The 25,350-nt window shown below is 43.9% G+C and overlaps 1 protein-coding gene across 1 annotated transcript in view; it reads right to left on the reverse strand.

Moving 5' to 3' along the window:
• Positions 1 to 25,350, reverse strand: part of DCDC2 (doublecortin domain containing 2) — a 151,061-nt gene that overhangs the window by 86,728 nt on the left and 38,983 nt on the right. The window contains exons 3-7 of the mRNA XM_044259932.1: positions 21,456 to 21,532; positions 21,202 to 21,333; positions 11,610 to 11,756; positions 9,815 to 9,869; positions 982 to 1,144 (exon numbers count right to left, since the gene is read on the reverse strand). Coding sequence (XP_044115867.1) covers positions 982 to 1,144; positions 9,815 to 9,869; positions 11,610 to 11,756; positions 21,202 to 21,333; positions 21,456 to 21,532 — 574 coding nt within the window. The remainder of the gene's footprint in view (positions 1 to 981; positions 1,145 to 9,814; positions 9,870 to 11,609; positions 11,757 to 21,201; positions 21,334 to 21,455; positions 21,533 to 25,350) is intronic.

Genomic DNA, 25,350 nt, shown 5'->3' on the forward strand with positions numbered 1-25,350 from the left:
CAGTCTTGTGCAGCTTTCCCACGACCCCTGTCACCTACAACATCCTCTGAACTCCCACAAGTTCACGTGTCCCCTTCACTGGGAGGCCCACGGTACTGGTCATTCTAACGGGACTCTTCACATCAACTTCGCTAGAAACTGAAGCTCCCAGTGAGCTGGCCATGAATCCGAAACGACAGGCCACCCATCCACCTCCCTCTGCCCAGCATGTCCCCTGACAGATGTATGAGGGGATCCCGGGGCGAAGGAGAATCAGTCCCTCCATGGGGCTGTGGCCCAGCCAGCCCTCCACCCCGCCACCCCTGCGGGCTCGCTGCAGAGACACCACACGTGGAATGAAACCAGAAAGAGCCAGTCTTCCCAAAAGTTCCCATGAGAGTCTTCCCACGCAAGTGCACAATTCTGACCGCACAAATCTCGTACAGATGAAAATGTTTAAAAACTTATTTTACGGCCTCTCTTACCTGGACAGAACTAATTTGGGGACACGTTATCATCCTACCGGTAAAGTTTTCTGGATGTGTTGTATTTTCTTGGATATCGGTAAAATTAGGAAAATATCTTTTTTGGAGAAAGGGATATGTGACTGAAATGACCTGTGATCAATGTGGACAAGGGTTGTAGATACACAAGTAGGAGAGACCAATGTCAACAGCAGTTAGTAAACACGTTAATCAAGCTCTTTCAGTAGAAGAAAAGGCTAACAGGATTTACCTTTTTTATATGAGACCAGCACAAGAACTTATTTTACCTCAAAACATGTGTTCTTGTACACAAGCTCTAATTATAAACAGAAATTTTGTGGGAAAAACAGAAGAATCTTTCCTACTCAGAGTCTCCTTTGAAAACGCTCCTTAAGGACAATAAGGAGTATCTTCCGTGGGTCCAGAGAAACAAACAGATCTATTTAAGAATTAAAATCGTATCACAGCCTTAAGATGATAATCCATAAAAATATAACAGTAGCGAGGACAAACTTACCACCATTTGGACTTATCTGTGGTGACTTCTTTAACTTTACATTCTGTTTCCCTTTCTTGGGTTTTTCCAAATTCACCTCCTGTTTTTTCCCTTTCCTCTTTGGGGGCTGAGGGGACGTGTGGTCGCTGGATCCAACTGTTGACTTGGATTGACGATCATTTCCCTGAGTGGCAGAAGACCAGACACTCAACCATGGGCTAATGAAATCCCAAAGTGACTCCTAATCGATGTAAGTCATTAGCTGGTAGTCAGTGGGGCAGACGTGGGAGACAGATGTGTTCTGCAGATTCCCCAATCTCCGTTTTAATATGTACATTAACTTTTCCTGGGGCCAGAAGGGCCTAGCTGAGACATGAGAATAAAAATAGCTAAAAAGTACTGAATACTTAACCAACACCAGACATTCTATAAAATCATTTCAATCCTCCCAACCGGCAACAGGCACTTCGCCCACTGTGGAGAGGAAGAAATGAGGCTTAGAGGTGGGGTCTTGCCCAAGGCCATGGGGCCAGCAAGGCCACTGCCTTAACCGTTCTCTCCCTCCTGTGACTTCCAGAAAAATCTACTGGATGAGGAAGGGTGCTGACAGCCCTCAGCTGGAAACTTAATCTAGATACACTTTCTTGACTAGTGGCCGCTGTGAATACGCAGCTGTTGTCCTACAAGGAGACACACGCTGTCCGTGCAGACGTCTGCAAACACAGACTCTTCGGTTGCTGATTCCAAGCTCCCTGTGAATCACAAAGCCGGAGCCACATGGACTCGATAGCTCAAGACCATGCTCCCGCAAGGCGACCACCCGTGGGCATATATGTTCAGTGGTTGCCTGTGGCCTCCACGTGCCTCTGGAAATGAAGACCTTGCCTCTACAAAGGAGGCTCTTCAGCACGATGATGCTGAGGTTGAGTTTCCCTAGCCCAGTGAGAGCTCCCGGGGCGGGGTGGGGGGTTGGTACTAACAACCATGAGAGCAGCGGCCACTGTGAACACCCAAAGAACAGGTGTGCTCAGACTCTGCCCCAGCTTCGCCATTGCTATAGCAAGAGCCTCCCTCCCAACCGGACAACCTGGTCCTCGGACGCTCAGGTGCTAAGCCCACTTGAGTGTCTCGCGTGTATCAGGTGTGAGGCTGCGGGACATAGAAAGAAGGCAAGTTTTAGAGACCAAAATTCATGGCTCATAGCCACTCCACTGCCTCTAACCACCTATGGGACCTCCGACTAAATCCTGACTTCTTTGACCATTCCCTTCCCAGCTGAGTGGGCTAACAAACCCGCCTTTAGGTCTCTCATGAGGAAGAAATGGTAACATTTATAAAAGTCAGTGCCTGTGAGACAGTGTATGCTCCAAGAGCAGCAGAGTGCTTTCTCCAAGAGAAGAGTGAATATCTCTTTCCTTAAAAATCATAGGCAGCTCACGCCATATTGGGTGAGATCTTTATGCAACATCTGTACTGGGCTAGGATCTGAAAATAAATGTAGTAATATCAAATAAACAAATCTGCCTAGAAACCTATTATAAATGCTCATTTTAAACATTTATATACTCAGTCATCCAGAAGCATTTAAATGGTTTTAGCCATCACCCAATTAAGAATAGAAAAATTCACAGCCTTACAAATGAAGTTATTTATGCTATTTTGTCGGAGCCTACAAGAAAATGAATTATGCATAGATTTATTAACAGTATGAAAACTTGTCCAAATCTATAACATTCCTTTGCATAATTTAATTTCCCATTCCAACTGCAATTTAAACATACGCTTCCATTTAATTATTGCATTAACTGCAACCAGAGTCGTCACTGATTTTCTTTCCTTTCTCTCAAGGTCATGGACTGCCTGGCAGAAGAAACAGATCCTGTGACTCTAGTGGGGCGTCCACTCCCGTCCTCTAGGTCTCCTGTTCCGGTCTCTTTCCCATCATGTCTATTTGTCCCATAATTCTGAAACTTTGGAAGCCTTGACCGAGCACAGCCCCCCTTCCAGCAGGCCTACCAGAAGGTTCAGAGATGCTGTGGAACTTTCGAGAACTAAAATGGAGCTCAGTGAGAGAGAGCCTCCGGTTCTGGGCAGAATGGTCCTACATGGCTCTCTGGGAAAAGGCGTTTTCCCAAACCGCATATGACAAGGACAGAGCAGAGTTGTGCCGGAGATTCATACAGCCTGAAAAGCCAGCTCTCTCACGGACTACGCAGGAAGTGCTGATTTGCTCCATTTCTGATAAGGACACTCAAAAGGGCTTATTCTGGAGCATTGAGAAAGCCGAGTGGATGCCAGTAACGCTACAGGCTTTGGTAACGGACCCCCATGCGCGGAGTTACTGAATCATGACTGATCACAGGGCGCTCTGTGAGGCCAGCATTAAGCTAAAAGAAGGGGAGGAATTTGTTTTGTAACTAGAAGATCGGAAACAATTTAAATGCCTGTGCTTTTTAACAAAGACAAAACTGTTGATTCATCGGGGTGCCTGGGTGGTTCAGTGGGTTAAGCCTCTGCCTTCGACTCAGGTCATGGTCTCAGGGTCCTGGGATCGAGTCCTGCATTGGGCTCTCTGCTCGGCGGGGAGCCTGCTTCCCTTCCTCTCTCTCTGCCTGCCTCTCTGCCTACTTGTGATCTCTGTCTGTCAAATAAATAAATAAATAAAATCTTTAAAAAAAAATTGATTCATCTAAAGCGTCAATAATATTAAATAAATATGTAATAATGATACATAAAGATACAAGTTATATAAGTTATAGTCATATTCATTTACATAGTTAGTTACATTATATATATATATTCATATTTATTCATGTAGTTAATTATATAAATTATAGCTGGTCTACAAATAAATTGTGGAGGGTAGGGGGACAAAGGAATGGAGAGGGGGGTTTTCCTTCCTTTTTTGAGACTTCCACATGGGACTTATAACCTGGATACATAAATGGAGAATTGTGGCTACTTTGGGGGTATAGGAAATAAAGGAGTTTTGCCTTTCTCAAACAGCTTTGCAGGGTGATAAAACAGTATTAACGAGTACTTCTCACGTGCTAAATACCATTTAACACAAATACGGTATTACTGTCACCATTGTACAGGTACAGGGGGACTCACTTTCTCAAGGTTACCCAGGTCTGGTTTTCCTATGACACAAAAGCTTCCTGATGCCAAGACACTGCAAATATTCACAACATGGCGTGATTCCCTGACCAGGCCACCGGGAGGTGACAAACCGTGGCTTTCCGCCAAAGCAGAGTCGACCAAGAAACAGCCTGATTGTGTGGCGTGTCCTGGGAGAAAACCAAACCCGGTATGGGACCTGGACCACTGCCCTGCTTCCCGCCCCACACGCAGCAGCGCACGGGGCAGCACTAGCAACCCTCTGCTCAAATCAACACAAAAACCGAAAGGACCCCTTCGACCCCTCCTACTTTATTAAAACTGGGGTTTTTTTTAAGAGCTCCCTAGGCTCTTTCCAACACGAACCTGTCAACTCAGGGGTCTTTCATGTCATGGAAAGACATCCAGCCCCATGGACGCGTGCCAAAGGCCCAGAGGCCGGAAAGCATCAAGTTTAAGAGGATGTTGTGAGGGTTTTGCCTCACAGAGGAGCCCCCGCCTCGGAGATGCACCCAGAAGGGGGACTCCTGACCAGGAACGTGGCCCCAAACTCAGGCTGGCATTTCTCTCCCTGACGTCTCTGGTGACGGCTCGTGTGCAAAAAGCCTTTTTAATCTACACTGGACTCAGTTTCCCAAAAGGCAAAATGGAACTTCGGGAGCATCTGGAATTTATCTCACTTTACAGTGACTCTGTGCTATGTGGAGAGTTGTTTGTTTTTACCAGAACTTCAGCAATGACAATATTCGAGTCCGTCAACTACAGATCGCCAAGATTCATCGGCCACATGTAAGAAGAGCCACTAACTCGGGCTTGACTTCCAACGGTCCCTGAGTTTACACATCTTCCACGAGGGGGCGCCCTAATCCCGCACCATGTGCCCGGGCAGCCTCCCGATGTCGGGGGTGGTTTTCACACTGCATAGACTTTAACACGATCCACTTCTACCCTCCTTTTGTCTTCAAGGCCAGAACTCCAAGCTAAAATTACCCTCCGTTTGCTCCTGTCTGTGATTCCCCCAGGAGTCTGGGTAGGGAACGGCTTTCTGGGGCCATCCTGCTCTGCACGGGCCGTTCCTGGGCTGCTCTGTCAGGGTGTGCCTGAGCCCGGGAAGCCCCCTCACCACCCACACTCCCTACCACGGGGTGGGTGCTGCTGGCCCACCAGCAAGGGCCCCCTGCGTGCGCTCTGGTAGCCTTCCCTTCTTTCCCCACTAAGTTCTCTCAGGCTCCCACCCCCTGTCCCCTTCCTTAGGCAACACAGCAATTCCTAGAAAGCTTTGCCAGAAACGAATTCCTAAAAATCCAGTTCTGCATCTCCCCTGACTTGAATCAGCATTTCAGGGCTGCCTTTCCTGCTGACTCGGGGGTGGCCCCCACCTTCCCGAGCAAGATCTCCCCCGGGCCCTTCATGCACACCCCCACTCGGTGCCAGGCAGCGAACGATCCTAAAAACATGTATGTTCTCCGGGGACCCAATTAATTAAAGGACAGGAGTAAAATAATCCTTCTGTTAAAAAAAAAAAAAAAACCAAGACTGTGACTTTGGAATTGCCCAGGGCGATGGTCCCTCCGTGGGGCTCATCGTCCGGCTTTCACCCATGCAACACGCCAGGTTCATGAGGGCCTGCGTGTGCCAGGCGCATCTGCCCCTCTGCTCGGATACTGCCTCCTGGAAGCGGCCTGCCCCCAGCACCCAGAGGACACCGCCCTCCCACTGCCTCTTCCCACACCCGGGTGTGTTCCAGCTCATCCCCGATCAATACCAAGCGTACTGGGTGCTTGTCTTTCTCCCGCTCTAGAAGGTCCGATCAATCCCCTTACTGTTTTCTCTGCATTCACGACCTCCCTCCCCCACAAGCATTCCAAAGTGCCCAGGACGTAACATGTGCTCAGCAAATGGCTGCTGGGTGAATGCGCCCGTCAGAGACCACGGTGACAAGATCCTCTAGGAAGAACTGTCACAGATGTCCATCTCGCCTGTTACCCCGTCCTGGTCACCTGCGTCCCAGGCCGGGGTCCAGCCGCCTCCTCCACCCCGCCTCCCGCTTCGGTTCTCCCCCAACCCACCTCCCTGCAGACACCACAGCTGGAGTGAGCCTCAGACATGTACGTCCAACAACATCCTCCTCTTCTTCTCTCCTAACCCTCATACGGTGTCGCATTGAGGAATAAAATCCAAACTCCTAGCTCGGAGTCCACAGACCCGGCCCGACGCGCCTCTCCCATCTCAGACCCCTTGGTCTTCTTCTTCCCTCCTCTCCTGCCAAGATGCCACCAAGGCCCTTTGTGACCATCGCTGCTGCCACAGAGGCTCGTTCCGGTCCTGCCCCACCTTACAGGACCAGCTCCTTTACGTCATTAGGGTCTCAGAGAATTTTCTACCAATTCGGGCCTTGCTTCATTTTCCCCCTAGCGCTTAGCACCATGTGAAATGATGTGAAGATGTGTCCATTTGCTTAGAGGTGGAGAGTGTCTATGGCCATCCCTCCCCCACCCCAACCCACCCCACTAGCACTAAAAGGAAGGTTCCGTGAGGTCTGAAACTTGATCTCTTTGTCACTGTGAGCCAGTCCTTTAAAGTGGCTCCAATTAAAAAAAAAAAAATTAAATTAAAAATTTTTAAATTTTAAAAATTTAAAGAATTTTTTTAAATAAAATAAAAAATAATAAAAATTTAAAAATAAAGTGGCTCCGAGCACCTTAGTAATTGCTCAGAAGTATGTGTCAGATGGCCATCTGAACAAGCAGACGGACAGACGGATGAAAAGACAAAACACTCTTGCAGTGTGTGGGAAGAGGCAAACCCTACTGGTATTGTATTTACGTCAGAGCGTGGAAATAGAATTTTGAGTCTTTGCTTTCTGTGAGATGGACACATGTCATGTGGCTGAGCCTTTCCTCCAAGGTCGTTTCCCCAGAGCAGGCCTGTCCCGACCGACCTACCTAAATAGGTCCGGCTTTCATCGGCTCCTACTGCTCTGCACTTTTCTTTCAATCCTACCGTACCTTGTAATTATATCCCGACTTCTGGAATTGTTAGTTGAACCTTGTTCTCCCCCAAGTGTACCTTGCGCTCAGAGCGCCCGGTCTTTTTCTGCTCATCTCCATCTCCCGGGGGCTCTGTTCTGTGCCAGAGACGCAGGAAACTTCATTTACCCTTAAATGAAACAGGATTCACAGCACAGATTCTAAATAACTTCAAAACAAGCGAGAGAACAAGGAAACTACACGGACATGCCTCTTGCCCGTGAATTTTCAAGCAGGAAACACACTGCACATTTTTAATTTTAAAAAAAATTAGACATTCCAAACCTCAGAATAATAATCACATAATTCCAAAGTCTGCTAACTGTGAATGCAAAGAGTTGAGTTATGGTCTCGGTTCTGACGCCAACTTTCTCAGCTGACCTCGGGTCAGCGATGAAGTCCCCGGGGTCTCTGTCTGACCACCACTCTTGAAGCGGCATTGAGGGGATCGATAAGCCCACACACGCCCGGTAGACAAGAAGATTCTGCCCCAAAATCCTGAAGAAGAGCGAGAGGCCAAAACTTCCAAACCCTACATTCACAGGTTCTGCTTAGCTTTGGTAGTGGCTAAAATCCAACTTTGAGCTACTGGAACATTCTCTCTCCTCCCTTCTCCTCTGCAGACCCATGCTGTCAGGCTGCCTTGGGGCTGGGTCCTCTGCGGCCCACGTGCGCCCTCTCCAGGCTCCCCCCGGAACAGCAGGAAGAGGGCTGCCCCCCACAGTGGGCTGGGCGGGGTGCCAGGAAGGAACAGCAGAGCCAGGTCTGTCCTCCAGCTATGACCACTACACGGACGGACTTGGGATCGTCACCCCGGGTCCTCGTCAGGCCTCCGTCTCCACAGTTACAGCTGCACACTCCCAACTGGGTTTCGTGCTGACACCCCCCACTCAGCATGTTTGAAGTTGGGCAGGTCGTCACTTCCTCCGACGGCCCTCTTCTTGGCCAGCCAGCGTCGCACTGTTTTCCGGGCGATCCAAGCTCGAGAACTCACAGCTATCTCTGGCTCCAAGTTTTCCTTAACCCCCCTGTGTCCTGTCACCAAGAAAGTCCTCTGTCTCTTCAAGGGCAACAGGTGCCTCCCTAGCCTGGTTCTTTCCACCAGACGCCAAGGCTCCTGCGCGCAATGGCCGCGTGACAGACATCTCTCATCTGCAGCCTCTCACCATTTAAGCCCTTCTACACAAAAAAGATCCAACCTTCCTAGAATGGATTTGGGTTCACACTCTCACTTCGAGGAAGCCTTTGTGAGCTGCCCTCAACTCCAGGATAAGGACTAGACTCTTGGTTCTGACATTCAAGGCCATCTGAAATGGCCACCACCTGCCACTCCAGACATACCAGCCCCCACACACGCTCCTGAGCAGCTCCCTGTCCCCGGGGGTCATGAGCGTGAGCTCCCTCCCGGCGGGCCATCGGGACTCCGTGGGAGCCTTTGGAGGTGCTCCTTCTCCTGTCTGTGCAGAGGTCCCCTTCTTGTTTTTAAGTACAGATCACAGCCTGCATGACTGCCTCTCGGAGAGCACACCTTGGCCCCTTCCTCACACCATCCTTCACCTGTTGCAAACATCCCTCAAAGCCATGGATCATGTTCGACTTCCTTCATGCACTTTGGCAAACACACATTTCCCTCCCTCTGCCTCGCATTTACCCATCTCACCAGATACTCACTGTTGAGACATTTTTAGGCTCTGTTCTCCACTTCAGCTAGATTGTACGGGTCCTGGGGGCAAAAGCTTGGTCACCAACTGTGTGAGAGCCTCAGCTCATGAATGGGTCATAAATAACTGTCACCTGTTATTCTGAGTTCAGCACTATTTCACACAAAATCATTTCTTTTTTTTTTCCCCAAGAATTGTGCATGATATATAAAAAGTTTTTGGGGGGGCACTAAATCATCATCAGGAGACGTATCATCACCCAGCAGTCACCGATGTGACAAAATACCAACAGAAGAATTGTGCGGAGTTAAATCAGGTGGCAGTGTGCAGGCTGCGGGGGTGTCAAAGCAATTCTGATCACTGCTGGTCCGGCAGCTCAGTTGAAAAAGCAGAGAGAGAAGCCCCAGCCAGAAAAGCCTGTCACAGCAGACCTGCAGCCTGGCGTCACACCCCTCCCTGTGAGGGGGCACGGACCGAAGATACAAACAGGTTCCAAAGTCACGTACTACGCGTTCGCCACAGTTCCCCTGGGAGAGGTAAGGAATGGACATTCACTGAGTTAACAAACATGTGGACCAATCGTGGACGGAAAAAATTCCGAAAGGGAATGAGGCAGAGTGATTCTCAGTCTTTTAAAGGAAGATAACTTGACGATTGCCTTTTATTTTTTTAAAAAAAAACTTCCCTTTTTTCAGTCTTCGTGGGAGAGAGAAAACCAGACTGAGCAGACCAGAAATGCGACCTCACCCAGCCTCTCCTCTGCTTTTATGCATCATTGCCCAGATTTCAACCATGAAGTAAGTCACATCAGGTCTATACACAAGGAAAAAGATACCTACTTTGGAACCTCTATTTTTAAAATGTTAGTTCACATTGAAGACCTTAACTGTAACATTAACGTTCTAGCATTGTCTCACATAATTGCTTATATACCACAAGGCAGCTACGTTTTATGTCTTCAAGTTTAAATGAAACCCAGAGGACAGCCTCCCTGTATCACAAAGAAATAAAGGGTATTTAATGAGTAAAGCATCTGATACTTACACTCCCTTTAGACTTTCTGGATCCTACAATCGGAGGTAGTGAAGAGGCTTTCTGACTGTGGAAACAAAGAGCAATTTAGAAATCGGAATGTTATTGACAAATAATACCAAATGCAAGATAACTGTTGTCCCAACTGGTCACCTCAACCTGCAAGTTATCTGTCTAAGGGACATGTCTGTTTCACAAAAAGTACCACATACTTTTCTGATTTCACAAAGACCACCGTACAATTATCAAAGTCCATTCCAAAAGATCTTCAGTGTTTAACGTGAAACTATTATAATCAATGCTCCCTATAAACTTTTAATATCACCTTAAGTTTTTCTGTAGCATTTTTATTCAAATCCCCAAACTTTCTGGATGTGTTTCAAAAAGTTGTTTCCTCTTGAGTCAAAAACAATAAACATCCACTGTTTTCATAATGTCCTCAGTGTCTATGTCAGAAGCTCAGAAAGGCAAAACACTGGTGTCTATATTCAAGGGAGCTTCTAGACCCGTCACTCTCAATAAAAAATAAAAGTTCTTTTTGGCTACAGGAATGTTGTTCCACACAGGGAAGGGAGAGACCTCTCTTGGAACCCACTGACCCCTCTGAAAAGAACTCCACACATAGAGGAAGATGTGTAACTGATTTGTCTGCAAGAGGCCACCATGAGCTACAGACTTCTCCCTGCCCTCGAGAACACTCTGTAGCCCACATCAGGGGAATCCAGTGTCACTCAGCAGAGATGGTGACAGATCTGACATCGTGGACGGCTAAGGATGGTCATCAATGAGTCTGCGGGCAAGTAACTCTACAGTGCTGGAAAACCTTGTGCTCTTGCCCACTGCAAACACCGCCCCAAAAGTCCATTTCATCCCTTACTTATTTGGAAGCCCTGGGCTGGCCTCGCCATCAAGCTTCTCAAACGTCAAATTAATGAAGAAAAATCAGTGACCTTGTGTTGTCTCTGTGCAAGTCACACACACCCCCGCAAAAGACAGTCACGAAAAGTCAGGTTCTGAGAGCTAAGGGGCCACAGAATGTCTGGGAGAAGCAGCACAGGTGGTAAAAAACCACACCGTGACCAAGCCAGGGGTGCCCCCACCTGCGGGGGGCCAGGCCTCTGCACGCCTGCCTCTGCCAGCCCTCTGCTCAGCTGAAGTAAGGCACCTTCTGCAAATACATGACATTCCCTAGAGAAAAAGGTGTCACAGGGCACTGTGTGTAATTTAAGGAGCAATCTTTAAAATTTTGCGTGTAATAATTATAGTCTCTCTTGCTGCCCTACTTACTTGCACAAGGAGAATTATATCATATTTATCCCATTGTTATTAAAAGAAATGTAAAATATTACGTTTTTTGACACTTGTAGATGTTTGTATAGGCACCAACTGAAAATTATTTGGTCTAGCTAAGCAGCAGAGACATCATTAAAACTTCAAATGATAATATGCTACATAGAAGCCCACGGCCTTGTATCTTCTTCACCAAAATAAATCTTTACTAAATATATATTTACTATGAATTCATAAGTGAATAGTTTAAAAATGCTATATATAGCCTTTCATAGTTCCCCCAAAGTTATATTTTTTGTGCAAAAAGAAAAATCTCCAATCTCCAATCATGGCAAAAGTAAATAAATTTTAAAAATTTATATATATATATGTATATACATATATATATATATATATATCACAGAAGCTCTCCATCTAACCAATGAGGAAGATTATACAATATATACTGTTGGTCAGCATAAGACTCAGTGTTATTCCAAGTGAGAAGTAGGAGATGTCAATGAGGATGAACACTTACCCATAGGACCTTCTCATGGTGGACTTGTCAAAAAGTAATTCACTGTAAGGCAATTTCTTAAACTTATCTCTGCCGACGGCCACGTAAAACTGCCCATTCTCCAACTCGGCCCCACTCTCGACAAGTTTTCCTTCTAACGTGTAAAGTCTGCCGAAACATAAATGCCCACAATTAAAATTCTAACAAGCATGAAAGAGCTGCTTAAAAGTACGAAGTTCAAAGAAGCATCCCTCTCTTAAGTTGGCTCTATTTGTGACTATTTGTTACTATTCTATTTGTTTTATTGCTATTTGTTACTATTCTATTTATTTGTTACTATTCTAATTATTGATTTTGAAAAGCCTCCAAGTCATTATTAGATTCATCCACACACCAGGGTTACTAGGAAGAAACAGCTACATGGTCTACAGAGCGAGCGAGCTCGCTCTCTCTCTGTCTCGGCACAAGTTCTTCATTCCAATAAACTACCAACCCAACAGCAGAATCCTCTCCTGTTGTCATAGTAAGATTTCAGATGGAAAGCACTGAACACGATGCTTTATTTTATCTTGTAAGATTTTCTTTATTTATTCATGAGAGACAGAGGGTGCGGGGGGAGGCAGAGGGAGGAGCAGGCTCCCCACCGAGCAGGGAGCCCAATGCTGGACTTGGTACCAGGACCCCGGGATCATGACCTGAGCCAAAGGCAGATGCTGAACCGACTGAGCCCCCCCCAGGCAGCCAAATGTGGTGCTTTAAATGGAGCTCAGCTCCCGCTAAGGTTGGTTCTTCTACTTCTATTTTGTGAGCGCGTTTACAATTCACTTTCCTGATGTATTTGTCTGGTTGACAAACTTCATGCATTCTGTGCAAAGGCCCTCAGCCGAAACATGACAGCAAACACACACAGAATGGGGGCAGAAGACAAGAGGCAAAGGAGGCCCTGGCAAGGGTTAATGGTGCGGAACGGCATAGCATTCGTGCCGCTTCCCTTTTTTGGCCTCCCCCCATCTTCCCAGAATCAAGGGACTTCACAGAGCGCCTCCCTTTACTGTAACGCTGCCGCTGTGGACCACAGTGAATATGTTACTTATTAAAAGAACAGTGATAACTTCACTACACGATTTAAAGGATCCACAGAAAAAAAATTTTTAACAGAACAAGAAATAGCAGACTATTAGAAAATACCATGGAAAAGACAATGCCTATTTCTGATGGTGATAAACAAGAGTTCATAACTGGAAGGAGACCAAGAAAACCATAAAAAAAAATTCTTAGACTTTTAACATTATCTAATAAAGGTTAGTGACATGTGCAGAGAAAAAGGCAGGGATCTGTCTGCTCCTTCACCGATGATGGAAGAAGGACAAAGAAAACAGCCACAAAAACCGTGAAATATGTTTGGGTTGATTTAACGTAAAGATGCTCCTTCTTTCTAACCCGTATTTCTATCCCTGTAAGTCTAATTATCAACACTTAACCCAGATTTTCTGGTTTTCCCTCCTTAACCTAGACCATGGTTTCTGAACAATGGTGCTGCTGGCATTTGGGATCTGATCATTCTTTGTTGGGAGGCAGGGAAGGCGAGTTGGGATCCTAGCTGGGAGCTAACTGTAGGTGTTCCTAATAGTGCCCTTGGGTTCTACCCGCTAGATGGTAGTGGCAGCCGCCCCATCCCCAGCTGTGACGACCAAAAATAACCAGATGCTGCCAAATGTCCCCCAGGGCCAAACAGTCCAGGCTGAGAATGCCTGGCCTGGACCCAGACATTTGCTTCAAAATAGGAAGGTCAAAAAAAAAAAAAAATAGGAAGGTCGGAGTCAGTCGTCCACTTTTATGGCTTGAAATTAAAAGACAGCCTCATTGCCGAACTGGAAATAGCCAAGATTTGACTGGTTTCCTCTGCAGGCACTTAAGCGTACTGAATAAATTCTAACCCATGATTTCACCCTTCTTTTATAGGACTTTGGCTGACCTGCTTTCTTCCTTTTTTACAAAAGGCAAGAAATAGGGAATTGAGCCAGTTTTAATGGGATGCTTCTGGTACAGAAATATTCTAAAGCACAGGGAGGGTCCAACCATAAGATTTTTTAATGTTCTGTTAAAGGAACATGAGTATGTCCAAAGTGACCAGCAACCAAATCTCACGCATATCTGGCATTACACTGAGAATTGAGTTTCTCCAAGTATTCAAATATTGGGGTAGGCTTGGGGGAATATATATTTTCATTTCTGTATTTAGACTTACAAATATTTTATTTCCATGTATGAATTTGTTCCAATCAATATAGGTATGAACACGTGTATCTGGGCATGCAACTGTGTGCATGTATCTTTGGGTGCTTTATATTGAATTTACATTTATGTATATGTCAAAAGACATAACTACATATCTAAAAAAAGAAAGAAAGAACTTTTAAGATCTGTCTTCACCCCTGACACCAATATAAATCTAGAAGGATCAAAGGTTTAAGGGAAATTAAAAGTACAAGATGAAAACACTGCAGAATATTTTTATAATCTTGGAATAAGGAAAAGCTAAGTTAGTCATAAAACTTAATGATCTTAAGTATAAGACTGAACATTTGACTGTACCAAAATTCAACTTAACTGTATACCAAAAAAAGGAAAAACAAAACATAAAGAGAATCAAAAATACAGACTAGAAACATTTAAAACTCATAGGAGAAAGAGCCAATTGCCTTAATATGTAAAGAGCATTGGAGAGGAGTCAAGATGGCGGAGAAGTAGCAGGCTGAGACTACTTCAGCCAGCAGGAGATCGGCTAGAGAGCTTATCTAAAGAGTGCAAACACCTGCAAATCCATCGGCAGATCGAAGAGAAGAAGAACAGCAATTCTACAAAACAGAAAATCAACCACTTTCTGAAAGGTAGGACTGGCGGAGAAGTGAATCCAAAGCGACGGGAAGATAGACCCCGGGGGGAGGGGCCGGCTCCCGGCGGGCGGTGGAGCAACAGAACACAAAATCGGGACTTTTAAAAGTCTGTTCCGCTGAGGGACATTGCTCCAGAGGCTAAACCGGGGCGACCCCACGCGGGGTCAGAGTGACCTCAGGTCCCACAGGGTCACAGAAGGATCGGGGGTGTCTGAGTGTTGCAGAGCTTGCGGGTATTGGAACGGGAAAGCCAGCTGCAGAGACAGAGCCGACAGTAAGCTCGCAGCTCGGGGGTACCTTGAACTGGTCGCAGGCTCGGTGAGCTCGGAGCGCGGCCGGAGGTCAGGCAGACGCGAGTTACTAGGAGCTGTTCGCTGAGGCTGCACTGAGGAGTGGGGCCCCGGGCTCTCGGCTCCGCCAGGCCGGAGACCAGGAGGCCGCCATTTGTATTCCCGTCCTCCGGAACTCTACGAAAAGCGCTCAGGGAACAAAAGCTCCTGAAAGCAAAGCCAAGCGGATCACTCAGCCCGGCCCCTGGTAAAGGCGGTGCAATTCCGCCTGGGGCAAAGACACTTGAGAATCACTACAACAGGCCCCTCCCCTAGAAGATCAACAAGAAATCCAGGCAAGACCAAGTTCAGCTACCAAGGACTGCAGTTTCAATACCAAGGAGAGCAGCAGAATTCCAGAGGAGGAGAAAACAAACCACAGAACTCATGGCTTTCTGCCTGTGATTTTTTAGTCTTGCAGTTAATTTAATTTTTTTCTTTTTCATTTTTTTTCTCTTCTTCTGCTAAAATTTTTTTTAACTTTTACCCTTTTCTTTTTTAACGTTTTTTAACTAGTTTATCTAATATATATATTTTTTCTTTTTTATACTTTTCTTTATTCGTTTTCTTTTTAATTCTTTTTTTTATTTCTTTCTTTATTTTTGAACCTCTTTTTATCCCCAAATCAGAAGAGATCCCAATCTCTTCAATCTTTTTTTTAATTCTTTTTTAAATTCTTGATTGAATTTTTAATTCAATCTCTTTTTTTAATTCTTTTTTTTTCTTTTTTTTCTTTCTTTCTTTTTGAACCTCTTTTTATCCCCAAATCAGAAGAGATCCCAATCAGAAGATATTGGGAGATCCCAATCAGAGGAGATCCCAATCAGAGGAGATCCCTCACCCAATCGTGAGGGGGGAGAAAGATCGTGAGATCCCCCTCACGATTTGGGATCTCTTCTGATTTGGTTAAAGCACATTTTCCTGGGGTTGTTGCCACCCTTTTAGTATTTTAATTGCTCCTTCATATACTCTTATCTGGACAAAATGACAAGGCGGAAAAATTCACACCAAAAACGAACAAGAGGCAGTACTGAAGGCTAGGGACCTAATCAATACAGACATTGGTAATATGTCAGATCTAGAGTTCAAAATGACAATTCTCAAGGTTATAGCCGGGCTTGAAAAAGGCATGGAAGATATTAGAGAAACCCTCTCCAGAGATATAAAACCCCTTTCTGGAGAAATAAAAGAACTAAAATCTAACCAAGTTGAAATCAAAAAAGCTATTAATGAAGTTCAATCAAAAATGGAGGCTCTCACTGCTAGGATACATGAGGCAGAAGAAAGAATTAGCGATATAGAAGACCAAATGACAGAGAATAAAGAAGCTGAGCAAAAGAGGGACAAACAGCTACTGGACCATGAGGGGAGAATTCGAGAAATAAGTGACACCATAAGACGAAACAACATTAGAATAATTGGGATTCCAGAAGAAGAAGAAAGAGAGAGGGGAGCAGAAGGTATACTGGAGAGAATTATTGGGGAGAATTTCCCCAATATGGCAAAGGGAACGAGCATCAAAATTCAGGAGGTTCAGAGAACGCCCCTCAAAATCAATAAGAATAGGCCCACCCCCCCGTCATCTAATAGTAAAATTTACAAGCCTTAGTGACAAAGAGAAAATCCTGAAAGCAGCCCGGGAAAAGAAGTCTGTAACATACAATGGTAAAAGTATTAGATTGGCAGCGACTTATCCACAGAGACCTGGCAGGCCAGAAAGAGCTGGCATGACATTTTCAGAGCACTAAACGAGAAAAACATGCAGCCAAGAATACTATATCCAGCTAGGCTTATCATTGAAAATAGAAGGAGAGATTAAAAGCTTCCAGGAGAAACAAAAACTGAAAGAATTTGCAAACACCAAACCAGCTCTACAGGAAATACTGAAAGGGGTCCTCTAAGCAAAGAGAGAGCCTACAAGTGGTAGATCAGAAAGGAACAGAGACAATATACAGTAACAGTCACCGTACAGGCAATACAATGGCACTAAAATCATATCTCTCTATAGTTACCCTGAATGTTAATGGGCTAATGCTCCAATCAAAAGACACAGGGTATCAGAATGGATAAAAAAACAAAACCCATCTATATGTTGCCTCCAAGAAACTCATTTTAAACCCGAAGACACCTCCAGACTTAAAGTGAGGGGTGGAAAAGAATTTACCATGCTAATGGACATCAGAAAAAAGCAGGAGTGGCAATCCTTATATCAGATCAATTAGATTTTAAGCCAAAGACTATAATAAGAGATGAGGAAGGACACTATATCATATTCAAAGGGTCTGTCCAACAAGAAGATCTAACAATTTTAAATATCTATGCCCCCAACGTGGGAGCAGCCAACTATATAAACCAATTAATAACAAAATCAAAGAAACACATCAACAATAATACAATACTAGTAGGGGACTTTAACACTCCCCTCACTGAAATGGACAGATCATCCAAGCAAAGGATCAACAGGGAAATAAAGGCCTTAAATGATACACTGGATGAGATGGACATCACAGATATATTCAGAACATTTCATCCCAAAGCAACAGAATACACATTCTTCTCTAGTGCACATGGAACATTCTCCAGAATAGATCACATCCTCGGTCCTATATCAGGACTCAACCGGTATCAAAAGATTGGGATCATTCCCTGCATATTTTCAGACCACAATGCTCTGAAGCTAGAACTCAATCACAAGAGGAAGTTTGGAAAGAACCCAATTACATGGAGACTAAACAGCATCCTTCTAAAGAATGAATGGGTCAACCGGGAAATTAAAGAAGAATTGAAAAAAATCATGGAAACAAATGATAATGAAAATATAACGGTTTAAAATCTGTGGGACACAACAAAGGCAGTCCTGAGAGGAAAATATGTAGCGGTACAAGCTTTTCTCAAGAAACAAGAAAGGTCTCAGGTACACAACCTAACCCTACACCTAAAGGAGCTGGAGAAAGAACAAGAAAGAAACCCTAAGCCCAGCAGGAGAAGAGAAATCATAAAGATCAGAGCAGAAATCAATGAAATAGAAACCAAAAAAACAATAGAACAAATCAACCAAACTAGGAGCTGGTTCTTTGAAAGAATTAATAAAATTGATAAACCCTTGGCAAGACTTATCAAAAAGAAAAGAGAAAGGACCCAAATAAATAAAATCATGAATGAAAGAGGAGAGATCACAACTAACACCAAAGAAATACAAACTATTATAAGAACATACTATGAGCAACTCTACGCCAACAAATTTGACAATCTGGAAGAAATGGATGCATTCCTAGAAACATATAAACTACCAAAATTGAACCAGGAAGAAATAGAAAGCCTGAACAGACCCATAACCAGTAAGGAGATTGAAACAGTCATTAAAAATCTCCAAACAAACAAAAGCCCAGGGCCAGATGGCTTCCCGGGGGAATTCTACCAAACATTTAAAGAAGAACTAATTCCTATTCTCCTGAAACTGTTCCAAAAAATAGAAATGGAAGGAAAACTCCCAAACTCATTTTATGAGGCCAGCATCACCTTGATCCCAAAACCAGACAAGGATCCCATCAAAAAAGAGAGCTATAGACCAATATCCTTGATGAACACAGATGCAAAAATTCTCACCAAAATACTAGCCAATAGGATTCAACAGTACATTAAAAGGATTATTCACCACGACCAAGTGGGATTTATCCCAGGGCTGCAAGGTTGGTTCAACATCCGCAAATCAGTCAATGTGATACAACACATCAATAAAAGAAAGAACAAGAACCATATGATACTCTCAATAGATGCTGAAAAAGCATTTGACAAAGTACAGCATCCCTTCCTGATCAAAACCCTTCAAAGTGTAGGGATAGAGGGCACATACCTCAATATCATCAAAGCCATCTATGAAAAACCCACTGCAAATATCATTCTCAATGGAGAAAAACTGAAAGCTTTTCCACTAAGGTCAGGAACACGGCAGGGATGTCCATTATCACCACTGCTATTCAACATAGTACTAGAAGTCCTAGCCTCAGCAATCAGACAACAAAAGGAAATTAAAGGCATCCAAATCGGCAAAGAAGAAGTCAAATTATCACTCTTCGCAGATGATATGATACTCTATGTGGAAAACCCAAAAGACTCCACTGCAAAACTGCTAGAACTTGTACAGGAATTCAGTAAAGTGTCAGGATATAAGATCAATGCACAGAAATCAGTTGCATTTCTCTACACCAACAACAAGATAGAAGAAAGAGAAATTAAGGAGTCAATCCCAGTTACAATTGCACCCCAAACCATAAGATACCTAGGAATAAACCTAAGCAAAGAGTCACAGAATCTATCCTCAGAAAACTATAAAGTACTCATGAAAGAAATTGAGGAAGACACAAAGAAATGGAAAAATGTTCCATGCTCCTGGATTGGAAGAATAAATATTGTGAAAATGTCTATGCTACCTAAAGCAATCTACACATTTAATGCAATTCCTATCAAAGTACCATCCATCTTTTTCAAAGAAATGGAACAAATAATTTTAAAATTTATATGGAACCAGAAAAGACCTCGAATAGCCAAAGGGATATTGAAAAAGAAAACCAAAGTTGGTGGCATCACAATTCCGGACTTCAAGCTTTATTACAAAGCTGTCATCATCAAGACAGCATGGTACTGGCACAAAAACAGACACATAGACCAATGGAACAGAATAGAGAGCCCAGAAATAGACCCTCAACTCTATGGTCAACTAATCTTCGACGAAGCAGGAAAGAATGTCCAATGGAAAAAAGACAGCCTCTTTAATAATGGTGTTGGGAAAATTGGACAGCCACGTGCAGAAAAATGAAATTGGACCATTTCCTTACACCACACACAAAAACAGACTCAAAATGGATGAAGGACCTCAATGTGAGAAAGGAATCCATCAAAATCCTTGAGGAGAACACAGGCAGGAACCTCTTCGACCTCAGCCGCAGCAACATCTTCCTAGGAACATCGCCAAAGGCAAGGAAAGCAAAGGCAAAATTGAACTATTGGGATTTCATGAAGATCAAAAGCTCTTGCACAGCAAAGGAAACAGTTAACAAAATCAAAAGACAACTGACAGAATGGGAGAAGATATTTGCAAACGACATATCAGATAAAGGACTAGTGTCCAAAATCTATAAAGAACTTAAACTCAACACCCAAAGAACAAATAATCCAATCAAGAAATGGGCAGAGGACATGAACAGACGTTTCTGCAAAGAAGACATCCAGATGGCCAACAGACACATGAAAAAGTGCTCCATATCACTCGGCATCAGGGAAATACAAATCAAAACCACAATGAGATATCACCTCACACCAGTCAGAATGGCTAAAATCAACAAGTCAGGAAATGACAGATGCTGGCGAGGATGCGGAGAAAGGGGAACCCTCCTACACTGTTGGTAGGAATGCAAGCTGGTGCAACCACTCTGGAAAACAGCATGGAGGTTCCTCAAAATGTTGAAAATAGAACTGCCCTATGACCCAGCAATTGCACTACTGGGTATTTACCCTAAAGATACAAACGTAGTGATCCAAAGGGGCACGTGCACCCGAATGTTTATAGCAGCAATGTCCACAATAGCCAAACTATGGAAAGAACCTAGATGTCCATCAACAGATGAATGGATCAAGAAGATGTGGTATATATACACAATGGAATACTATGCAGCCATCAAAAGAAACGAAATCTTGCCATTTGCGACAACATGGATGGAACTAGAGCGTATCATGCTTAGCGAAATAAGTCAAGTGGAGAAAGACAACTATCATATGATCTCCCTGACATGAGGAAGTAGTGATGCAACATGGGGGCTTAAGTGGGTAGGAGAAGAATCCATGAAACAAGATGGGATAGGGAGGGAGACAAACCATAAGTGACTCTTAATCTCACGAAACAAACTGTGGGTTGCTGGGGGGAGGGGGGTGGAAGAAGGGGGGTAGGGTTATGGACATTGGGGAGGGTATGTGCTTTTGGGTAAATTGGAAGGAGAGGTGAACCATGAGAGACTATGGACTCTGAAAAACAATCTGAGGGGTTTGAAGTGGCGGGGGGGGGGTGGGAGGTTGGGGTACCAGGTGGTGGGTATTATAGAGGGCACAGCTTGCATGGAGCACTGGGTGTGGTGAAAAATAATGAATACTGTTTTTCTGAAAATAAATAAATTGGAAAAAAATATGTAAAGAGCACCTATAAATCAGTAAGATAAATATGCAAAGGCAATACAGATAGTTCACATGTAATTAAAGATAAATTTGTGACATTTATTTAGAGAATAGCACAGGCTCTGGAACCCAGACTGCAGTCCAGTGACTCCCTAGAGCGTCTTGGAATCATCCTGAACATTTCTACAACCCATCCACCCATGGAAGATGACTTTGGCTTACCTGTGGACAGCCCCACTCCTCAGAGTGACTTTTTCTGTGACCATTTGTAGCACATGATCCCACTGATTCAAGGTTTTTCTGGGGATGAGGAGGCGAGAGGCTGGATTTATGAGGTCTCCATTTGCAATCAAGCTGGGGAGGAAAAAAAAAAAAAAGTAAAACCAGCGAGCTGCGCCATTTGAAACAGTTATACTTTTAAAGCTACAAAACAAATTGCAGACCTTCCAACCGCAGTGTGAAAGTCCTCAACTTACAAGATCGTGCAGGGCTCCTGAAGCGATTTTCTAAAGCGCGCAGACACGTTGATTCTGCTGTGCATTACGGGCTTCACCTTTAAAAATGCAAAGAAATGCACATCACTGAGCATCTGTTAGGTTTTCTTTCTTTTTTTTTTTTCTAGGAGTTAAAACTACAGGTTTTCGGGGACTGGCTGAGATCTGTTATGCCCTTGTTAAAAACTTGTTCTTTTTTTCCAAGGACGTAAACACTCCAGGCTCACTTTCTAGCAACATCGCATGCCCTTAACTAAGCTCTCAAGAAAAATTTCCCTTAAGCCGTGGCTTACTGCTCCTGATATGTGCCCACAATTGGGCCTCTCCTGAGAATTTCAAGGCAACATTTTAAACACTGCTTTCCCCTAACAAAGAATCAAAGTAATCTTACAAAATCTGGCACTCTGAAGGGCCCCCCCTCCGTCCACAGCATAACTCCTCTCTGGGGCTGAATCTAGGCGCGCCCTCCCCAAGGTACATGACGCCGTCTAGTCACCCACCCCCTGGGTACATTAACATTTTAGCCCCCCCCACCGCCCCCACAACGTGACCCCATCCCATTTCCCCCCTCTCCATCAGCCCACTTTCCCTAAACTTTGCTTCCAGGCTCTCCATTGCCAGTGGCAAGAAGCTCAGGGTCCCCCAGTGTACCTTCTCCTGAGGCCAGGTTTCGGCTTTCAGCCACCCTCACCTCCCTGCTCAACGACGTAGGGTTTACCGTGAATGCCCACCCCTCCTGCCCAACTCTAAAATTCCGCGGCAGACACACTCACTCTCAGCAGCTCATTTCCTTCCAAACTTAAGGAAATTGGGGCCAACAGGCATGAATCTCCCAGAGGTCCCTTCCCTTCCCCTCATCTCCCTCTTCACCATTTTCTCCTTTCCACCTGCCTCGGGTGGAACCTCAGCCCTTTATAATAAAGCTAACGCCCACCGTGGTTCTGTCTCCAGCTACCTCTGCCAGATCCATGAATCATAGGCTTGTCTTAAAGCTTCTGCCAGCGCCCTTCCCTGCGGATTTTCCCAGCGCACGTACCATCATCTGACACGTGACACATTTGATTTATCTGATTTTCCATTGCTTATCCCCATGGCGTCCCTATGGTGCTACCCTCACTATTACCTCATACTGTATTGAGTACATTCTCTAGTAATTTTGTTCAAATGGCTCTCGACCTTGATTATATAAGGCCTTCCTTGTTGGATTCTTGAATTAAAGGTGAAGGTGAACATGTTATATAAACAAATAACTTCAAAGTTCTTGTTGAATTGGCTAAAATGTGCATTTTTCTTTAAAGCATACATATCTATAAACGTAACATACAGAAATTCATAAATACACGACTCAAAAATAATCATATAATTCTGAGTATATAGGTTGTTACTAGAATTAAATCAAACCACTTGTTTTGAATAATAATTGTTTTCCTCAGTATGGTAAAAATTTTCCCCAAATGTTCATGATTAACCAGGTGAAGTGAAGATTAACCTTAAATATATATTGCTTTGAGTTATTATAATGAAGTTAACTAGGTTGTTTTCAGATATACTAATCTGAAAAAATAATCCAAATAATACATTGAATTAAAAAAAATAGTAAGACCATTGTATAAAACAAATGAAACTTTTTGGCAACAGTACTATTTTTCATTTATAGTGCATTTTTTAGTTGGCATTTCAAATAATAACCTCAATTATTTTTGCACACACAAAAATAAGCCAAGTCAACTGCACGTAAGGGAAATTTTTCCAGAACCCTTTTCAGGGATGAGGGCTTGGTCACATGGTGCTAATGTAGAGAATTATGGCTTTAGATAAGGAAAACATAATAATCAATTAGAATATCTCTAAAATTTATAAATTTCCATATTAGTCCATACAATTTCCCTTGCCCTTTAAAAATAAATAGTATGTGAGATATGAGCATAAAATCAAGTATCAGTCAACAAACTAGTTAGGGAGGGATGGACACCTGGGGTGGGATGTGAGGTTCTCCCACTCAGACCCTGGGTAGCAGGAATAGCTTGCACTGGTGACTGGCCAATGGCTGGCCAAAGTTGGTAGTGGAATCTAGGATTAGGGGACCAAATCAAACGAAAAGGTATCAGTTCAAAACTCCAACTTTCATTTTGGACCCAGCACACTAATAATTCTCCTAACTGGTCTGGTCAGTTTGGAACCGCCACAAAGTAAAGGGGGGGACATGCTCACAGCTGCTCTCTTGACTGAGTTCTTCACTGCGTCCAACACTTTTCTCAGAAAACCCAGTTTACTTGGAAATGGAGGAGTAGGAAAACCTAATTAATGAGAGAAAAGAGTCATCCCCTGAGTGGAAATTTGAGAGGTCAACAGGTGGGGAGGTTGGTAGGGAGAGAGAGATCTGAATAAATACCTGCCTCACATTGTTCCTGAAACCAGCTCTAAAGCCAAATGGCGGAGTCATGTTCACTCCGTTAGAACGTGGTGAACCGGGACCTTAGTGCAGGTCTCCCGGTACAAATCACAAGTGCTTTCCAAAATATCCTTTCATCTCTCCTATCTTTTTAAAATGGTCTTTCTCTCACTGATGGCCTTAATAAACACTTTTCAAAGTCCATAATGCTTTGTGTGAACCCAGTAAGTCTATACGTGATTTATTTCAAGCTCACTGATTCCATGTGGCACTTAATAGGACCATAACCACAGCTGAGTCAAATTCAAGCAAAACCTACCTGACTCAAAAAATATGCATCTGTTTGTAATAAAAACGAGCTCAGTGTAAACAAAAGTGTTGCTCTGAAAATATATCTTCGAAAGAGTAACTCCAAAGTCTAAAAAAGGAGTAAATGGCTACAGGGTCCACGATTCTGCCCTCTAGGAAGGACCACCACACCTTCGATGAGAACCAATTCAATGCCTCACACCTCATTTTCTTAATCTGTAAAAATAGGGATAATCCTGCTAAACTAGCCCAAAGGGAGGCTCCATGAACTAATTAACCAAGAGGCAATGCCACTCCCTTGGGCTGTTAGGCTGAACGCTTCAGAGGATCCACCTGCCTTTTGAAACCTCTTGAAACCTCTCGAAATCTAGGCCAAGAAAATCAAACTCAGTCTCAGGACCTGAGAAAATGATGTTGTTAAAGGAGCACCATCCCAAAATCTCCTGACTGCTCACCTTTTGGAAACACTCACTATATAATTTTTAAAGTCAGTATTTAAAAAATACATCAGGTTTTTGTGACTGCCCATAATAAAGATAAACCTAGGCGTTTGGGGGGGTGGGGTGGGGAAAATGTAATGAAGTTATTTATTTGCAAAATATACACCAAACCACACAAAAAGATTTCAACTCTATTTTCCTTACTATATGGATTTAAGAAAGAGTAGGTTCTCCAAATGGTAATCTTTGGGGAAACGCTATTACTACTTTGCAAAGACAGCACAACAGCATCAAAGAGGAAAACAAAGTCCTTTACAAAATATTTCATCAATTTCTACCACTTTTTGATAAACAAGAAGAAAAGGGCCATTTATAGAAGACACGAGAGTTGAAAATAACTCACCTAGGAGTCAATATAGCAGACACACGTCCAAACTAGGAATTGGTCCAAAGAAGTGTTTTAAGTAATTATCCTTTTTCTTCAGTATTACTATTTTTTAAAAGATTTATCTGTTTGTTTTAGAGACGAAGAGAGCGAACAAGCATGGGGAGGGATAGAGGGGGAGAGAGAATCCTGAAACAGATCCCAATGTGGGGCTCGATCCCAGTGACCTGAGATCATGACCTGAGCTGAAATCAAGGGTCAGCCCCTCAACAGACTGAGCCACCCAGGTGCCCCTACTCATTTTTAAACGGAAGAAAGACTGGCCAAGATGCCTGATGGATGGAGATGGTA

The sequence above is a fragment of the Neovison vison genome, chromosome 1, assembly GCF_020171115.1.
Source record: "Neovison vison isolate M4711 chromosome 1, ASM_NN_V1, whole genome shotgun sequence".
In the NCBI taxonomy this organism is placed as follows: Eukaryota; Metazoa; Chordata; class Mammalia; order Carnivora; family Mustelidae; genus Neogale; species Neogale vison.